Here is a 7,254-nt window from a genome sequence, read left to right as displayed (position 1 = left end):
GCCTCTGAATGAAAGGAAGTACATGTAGATGGACATACTACCAGACCACGCTGAATGATGAATAACATGATTATTGCTTGCAAAAGATGACTTCAACAAAGTCAGTCTTGCACCAGAACGGAGCTTTTTGCTACCTCAAACAAGATGCCCGGCTGATTTTTAAAAAAAATCAGGTCGCGTAAGGCGAAAATACAACATTTAGTCAAGCTGTCGAACTCACAGAATGAAACTGAACGCATTGCAATTTTTCAGCAAGACCGTATACTCGTAGCATCGTCAGTCCACCGCTCGTGGCAAAGGCAGTGAAATTGACAAGAAGAGCGGGGTAGTAGTTGCGCTGAGAAGGATAGCACGCTTTTCTGTACCTCTCTTCGTTTTAACTTTCTGAGCGTGTTTTTAATCCAAACATATCATATCTATATGTTTTTGGAATCAGGAACCGACAAGGAATAAGATGAAAGTGTTTTTAAATTGATTTCGAAAATTTAATTTTGATCATAATTTTTATATTTTTAATTTTTAGAGCTTGTTTTTAATCCAAATATAACATATTTATATGTTCTTGGAATCAGAAAATGATGAAGAATAAGATGAACGTAAATTTGAATCGTTTTATAAAAAAAATATTTGTTTTACAATTTTCAGATTTTTAATAACCAAAGTCATTCATTAATTTTTAAGCCACTAAGCTGAAATGCAATACCAAAGTCCGGCCTTCGTCGAAGATTGCTTGGCCAAAATTTCAATCCATTTGATTGAAAAATGAGGGTGTGACAGTGCCGCCTCAACTTTTACAAAAAGCCGGATATGACGTCATCAAAGGTATTTTTCGAAAAAAAGAAAAAGCCGTCCGGGGATATCATACCCAGGAACTCTCATGTAAAATTTCATAAAGATCGGTCCAGTAGTTTGGTCTGAATCGCTCTACACACACACACACGCACATGCACACACACACACACACACACACACACACACACACACATACACCACGACCCTCGTCTCGATTCCCCCTCTATATGTTAAAACATTTAGTCAAAACTTGACTAAATGTAAAAAGAAGGAATGATCAGTATGATCAGACCTGTGCACACTCAAAACGCTCATCAGTGGTAAACAAACCAAATTTCAGTAGTTTTTAAAATGTTTCAGTAGTATGCTGTAACGACAGTTCAAGACATAATTCTGCTCACAAAGCACACAATTTTACGATCTCCAGGTTGTCTTGAGAATAACTGGACTTCCAGCACTGTTGTGCCGTTTTCTTCTTCTTTGGTGACAGAGCTGGTGTCTCCTCTTCACTATCTGAATCTCGCACTCTTTTTATATTTAGTCAAGTTTTGACTAAATATTTTAACATCGAGGGGGAATCGAAACGAGGGTCGTGGTGTATGTGCGTGCGTGTGTGCGTGTGTGTGTGTAGAGCGATTCAGACTAAACTACTGGACCGATCTTTATGAAATTTGACATGAGAGTTCCTGGGTATGAAATCCCCGAACGTTTTTTTCATTTTTTTGATAAATGTCTTTGATGACGTCATATCCGGCTTTTCGTGAAAGTTGAGGCGGCACTGTCACGCCCTCATTTTTCAACCAAATTGGTTGAAATTTTGGTCAAGTAATCTTCGACGAAGCCCGGACTTCGGTATTGCATTTCAGCTTGGTGGCTTAAAAATTAATTGATGACTTTGGTCATTAAAAATCTGAAAATTGTAAAAAAAAAATAAAAATTTATAAAACGATCCAAATTTACGTTTATCTTATTCTCCATCATTTGCTGATTCCCAAAACATATAAATATGTTATATTCGGATTAAAAACAAGCTCTGAAAATTAAATATATAAAAATTATTATGAAATTTTTTTTTTCGAAATCAATTTAAAAACACTTTCATCTTATTCCTTGTCGGTTCCTGATTCCAAAAATATATAGATATGATATGTTTGGATTAAAAACACGCTCAGAAAGTTAAAACGAAGAGAGGTACAGAAAAGCGTGCTATCCTTCTCAGCGCAACGAATACCCCGCTCTTCTTGTCAATTCCACGGGCACTGCCTTTGCCACGGGCGGTGGAGTGACGATGCTACGAGTATACGGTCTTGCTGCGTTGCGTTGAGTTTCATTCTGTGAGTTCGACAGCTACTTGACTAAATATTGTATTTTCGCCTTACGCGACTTGTTATATTTAGTCAAGTTTTGACTAAATATTTTAACATCGAGGGTGAATCGAAACGAGGGTCGTCGTGTATGTGCGTCTATCTGTCTGTGTGTGTGTGTGTGTAGAGCGATTCAGACTAAACTACTGGACCGATCTTTATGAAATTTGACATGAGAGTTCCTGGGTATGAAATCCCCGAACGTTTTTTTCATTTTTTTGATAAATGTCTTTGATGACGTCATATCCGGCTTTTCGTGAAAGTTGAGGCGGCACTGTCACGCCCTCATTTTTCAACCAAATTGGTTGAAATTTTGGTCAAGTAATCTTCGACGAAGCCCGGGGTTCGGTATTGCATTTCAGCTTGGTGGCTTAAAAATTAATTAATGACTTTGGTCATTAAAAATCTAAAAATTGTAAAAAAAAATAAAAATTTATAAAACGATCCAAATTTACGTTTATCTTATTCTCCATCATTTGCTGATTCCCAAAACATATAAATATGTTATATTCGGATTAAAAACAAGCTCTGAAAATTAAATATATAAAAATTATTATCAAATGGGTTTTTCCGAAATCAATTCAAAAACACTTTCATCTTCTTCCTTGTCGGTTCCTGATTCCAAAAATATATAGATATGATATGTTTGGATTAAAAACACGCTCAGAAAGTTAAAACGAAGAGAGGTACAGAAAAGCGTGCTATCCTTCTTAGCGCAACGAATACCCCGCTCTTCTTGTCAATTCCACGGGCACTGCCTTTGCCACGGGCGGTGGAGTGACGATGCTACGAGTATACGGTCTTGCTGCGTTGCGTTGCGTTCAGTTTCATTCTGTGAGTTCGACAGCTACTTGACTAAATATTGTATTTTCGCCTTACGCGACTTGTTTTCTTTTCCATGTTTCACTTCAATCACAAGTTGCCAAGCAGACGCTGGACGAACTAAGTCTAAGAACAAAGACTCAATGCTGAGAACACGCGCGCTTCCGGTAAATCGGAAAACGTCTTTTCAGCGCAACGGCCAACTAATTGGTCAAAACATCTTAAAACAGAAAAAAAGTACAAAAATTTTGTTTTTGAGTAAAACATCGGAATTTCGGAATTTTAATTAAAAATCCGTAGCACCGTATTCTGCATATAAAAATCGGAGAAATTACGGAGAAACCGTAGATGTGCACAGATACTGTATCTCAATCGGTAAAATACGGGAAAGTATCGGTTAACGCCATCTCTAAGATCATGGGGTTCACCTACAGGCAGAACACCGTTTCATGCCCTTGATGACCTTGGCCAATGAATTCATCATTACTCTTTGATCTTCGTCACACCCCGTCTAAACCTTACGTCTGCACTTTTAACCGCACGCACACTACCACCACTGAGGGCTCTCCATCCTGCAGACTCAATCCTGTCAGCCGCAAATCCTGCAGCAGCTCAGGAGCTTCCGGTGTTGGGGTGAAACTAGACCCCCCTGGAAGACTTTCCCCCGGATAATAGGGTCAAGGGAGGTTAAGGCTGGATAAAACGCAGAGGGGGGAACAAGTTAAAGGGGCGGAGGAGGGGTGAGTAGGTATCGTGGGTTTCACCTGATTTTTGCCAGGTAAGCTTTTAATCTTGCCGCGTTTGATGTTTTAGAGGGGTTAGGGGTGGAACAGAGCAGTGTGGGGGATGTGTGTGCGTGTGTGTGTGTGTGTGTGTGTGTGTCTGTCTGTGTGTGTGTGTGTGTGTGTGTGTGTGTGTGTGTGTATGTGTGTGTGTCACTGTGTGTGTGTGTGTGTGTGTGTGTGTACTTGTGCCTGGGTGCTTGCGCCTACATCTGTTTGTGCGCTTGCATATCTGTCTGCTTGTATGTATGTGTTTGTGTATCCCCGTAAGCGCACTGGTGAACGTGTGCATGTTTGCATGTGCGTCGTACAATTCAATAATATTCTCAACGTTTTGCCCGTGCCCGTGCGCGCAACGACTCTGCGAGCTTTCATATTCATGCGCGTGCATGAACATTTGCCTCTAACTGTCCATGTGTCTGACTACATAATTATATCTGTCTAACATAGCGAACGAGAAGAACTGAGAAGAAGATATCTGTCAATGAAGGGAGGAGGAAGGAAGTTCCAAGGTCTTACCATCGCTGGGTGGTTTTTCATCGCAACTAAACGATCATTTCCGGTGTCCCGGTGTCCCGGTGTCGAAGACCTCAAACTTAAAACGCCATTAAGAAGGGCGGAAGAAGCGTAACGGTGGGTAGAGACTGTTGGGTGGTCCGACAAGCAGTGATGGTGGCATAAAAGGTGGTTTAAATTAATTGACGTTAACGAAACACAAAAGATGTACTCTGCTAACGGTACTTTAAGGCTTTGACGAGAGGTAGGGAGCAGGGGAAGAAGTGGGAGTAGGGGAAAAGAGACAGGGAGGTGGGAGTGGGGGTGGGTTCAAGGTTTTATTTTTGGCTTTAGGCAAACAAAAATACACAATTAAGTCACACGGACACTGGTAGTGCACGCAGGCACACCAAAAAATAAAGTTAATTAAACAACAAAAGAAAAACAGAACACACAAACAAACAGAAACCATGGGATGAGAGGTAATGAGACAGAGAGAAAGAATGATAGGTGGGTTAGGGTAGACGGGGTAGGGGGTGGGTGAAAGAGAGCTAAACAGAGAGACTGAGAGAGAGAGAGAGAGAGAGAGAGAGAGAGAGAGAGAGAGAGAGAGAGAGAGAGAGAGAGAGGAAAGAGAGAGAGAGAGAGAGAGAGAGAGAGGAGAAGAGAGAGAGAGAGAGAGGAGGAGAGAGAGAGAGAGATATATTTGGGGTGGGGGTGGGTGGGTGGGTAGGACCAAAATAGGAATAGCAGGATGTTCTCCTACTTTAGGCCTTGATGAGAGGTAGATAGCAGGTTATAGGGGTGTGGGCGAGAATAGGGGGGGGGGGGGGGGTTGTGAAGGGGAAGAAGAAAAAGAGAATGAGAGAGACACCGTGCTGGAAAGTGTGGCCGAATTAAATCAACGTTAAACAATACAAAGATCGACTTTACCATCACTACTTTAGGCCCAATTTATGAGGGATGAGGAAGAGTGATGGGGGGTGGGAGGGAGGGGGGGGCCAATGGTGTGGATGGGGGTGATACTGCTGGTGGCGGTGACATTGGTATTGTGGCCGAGGCGGTGCTTGAGGTGGTGGTGGTAGTCAGTTGTTGGTGGTGGTGGTGGTGGTGGTGGTGGGGGTGGTGGTGGTGGTGGTGGTGGTGGTGGTGGTGGTGGCGGGGGTGGTGCATAACTACTTGCAACAAACTCATTCCCTTGAGACCCACCAAAAGTGTCCCAAGATTGCAGGGTGCAGGCTATCATGATAGGAAGATTTAGCTCATGTGAAATAGACAAAGCGACAATAGAAAGTGTCCTTTCTCGTGAGGTGTCTTCTCTTCGGAGGGACCTCCCATCGCAGGTAGCACAGTAGTAGTGGTGGTTGCAGCGGCGGTGAGGATCTACATCAACCATGAAAGCGATCTGAGTATACGCATCATCAGCACTGCAGACAAAACTCATCGTTATTTACGATTGATGGCCTACGAGTAGATGAGGCGTCCCTCTTTTCCTTTTTTGTGCAAGTGTGTAGGGAGGTTGCCAGTAATGCGTTTCGCATTTACGCCAGTAGTATTTGTAAGTCAAGAATACTTGCTGATTCAGCTCTACTATAAAGCATACTTAAGCTGACTTGAACGGTAACGCCCAGAGAGGCGAAGAAGTGCGAACATTGTGGCAAGATTCGCCTCATAAACTTCCCTATCAGGTTTGGAGGAACACACAGCTGGTTTGGATGGAATGACTAGAAAATAAAGGTACCTATCGTCTCGCGTAAACCCCCCCAGTAAACCGCGACTGATCTGTCCTCCGGGTATTTACGTTGAAAAAGAGCATCCTTCCACTCAGGCAAACATCAGAAATCAACAGCAGAATGGCATTTTTTTCTGCATGAATATCTTTAAGTGATACCTATACGTCAATCTGCGAAATGAATTCTGGAAAGCAGGCAAGCTGTTGACTGTGGGTATGGGCCCAAGTACATGGGGGATGCTCTTAACCATTGTAAGATTTTCGGCAGATCTGAGATTATGTAGATGATTGCATTCACGAGGCGGACTGTACCCTTAAGCGAGGTCTATTGGAGTTGTATGGATGGCTAATTCCAACAAGATGATTCAAATGCAGATGTATTTTGTGGTTCATTGTCACTTGTCATGCTCTACAGAGAGACGATCCCTTCTCTCGAGAGAGAGAATAATTATTACATTGAGGGTACTTCATGTCACCAGTCTTGTGCTTTTCGGTATATATTTTCAAACAGTAAATACAAGATTTTGATACACTACTAATCGTCAAGCGTCTACGTCTGCATTGGAAGTAAAGCACCGACCAACCATCTCCCCACTTGCCTATACATCAGCCTGGCTCCCGACGCGACGGTAAATAATGGAGATTGTTTTAAGCCGCCTTATAGCACACACTTCACCAGAAGATAATTGCCATTTTAAACCCCTTTTTAAAGGTCACAGTAGCCCAACATGAAGAGAAGACACGCCAGAAATGGAAACAATAATGGCGGCCGGATCAATAAGTCTGGAACTCAAAGTCTCGGTCAGCAGGACCTATCGCCGTCGCCGAGATTTTGGACGAGAGGAGAGACCCGTTTGCTGCACAATCAGTCTGGGTTGACCGAGCCGAGTACGCACACTCTGGGATCAAGAGAACTGTGAGAGTCTCTGCCAACCCAGACTGATTGCAGACAATGATATTAGTACACATGGTCATGTCGTGCGAAATCTCCCTTGTGACGAGACCTAGGCATTGACCGCAGAAAATGGGATGACATTGAAAAAGAGAGGGGGGGGGGTGGGGGTAAAGGACGTATTTAGCTTGAGTCGTGTCGTGAATACTGGGTGGCCGAGTGGTAAACGGGGGTGGCGAGGGGAGAGAGACGGGTGAGGAGGATGAGTAAGGGGGGAATTCACTGAAATGTGAGAGTGAGGGTCTGGGGGGGGGGGGGGGGGGGGTCGTGAGGAATGGAATTCACGTGGGACAGGACTTTATCAGATTAACCCCA

The 7,254-nt window shown here is 43.2% G+C and overlaps 1 protein-coding gene across 1 annotated transcript in view; it reads right to left on the bottom strand.

Annotated features, from left to right (window-relative positions):
- LOC138961172 (protein kinase C-binding protein NELL2-like) overlaps positions 1-5,501 on the bottom strand; it is a 25,779-nt gene extending 20,278 nt beyond the window's left edge. The window contains exon 1 of the mRNA XM_070332772.1: positions 5,282-5,501. Coding sequence (XP_070188873.1) covers positions 5,282-5,501 — 220 coding nt within the window. The remainder of the gene's footprint in view (positions 1-5,281) is intronic.
- Positions 5,502-7,254: the final 1,753 nt, after the last annotated feature.

The sequence above is a fragment of the Littorina saxatilis genome, linkage group LG3, assembly GCF_037325665.1.
Source record: "Littorina saxatilis isolate snail1 linkage group LG3, US_GU_Lsax_2.0, whole genome shotgun sequence".
NCBI classification, from domain to species: domain Eukaryota; kingdom Metazoa; phylum Mollusca; class Gastropoda; order Littorinimorpha; family Littorinidae; genus Littorina; species Littorina saxatilis.
Note: the sequence above shows the minus strand (reverse complement) of the source record. Positions and strands in the feature narration are given on the sequence as shown.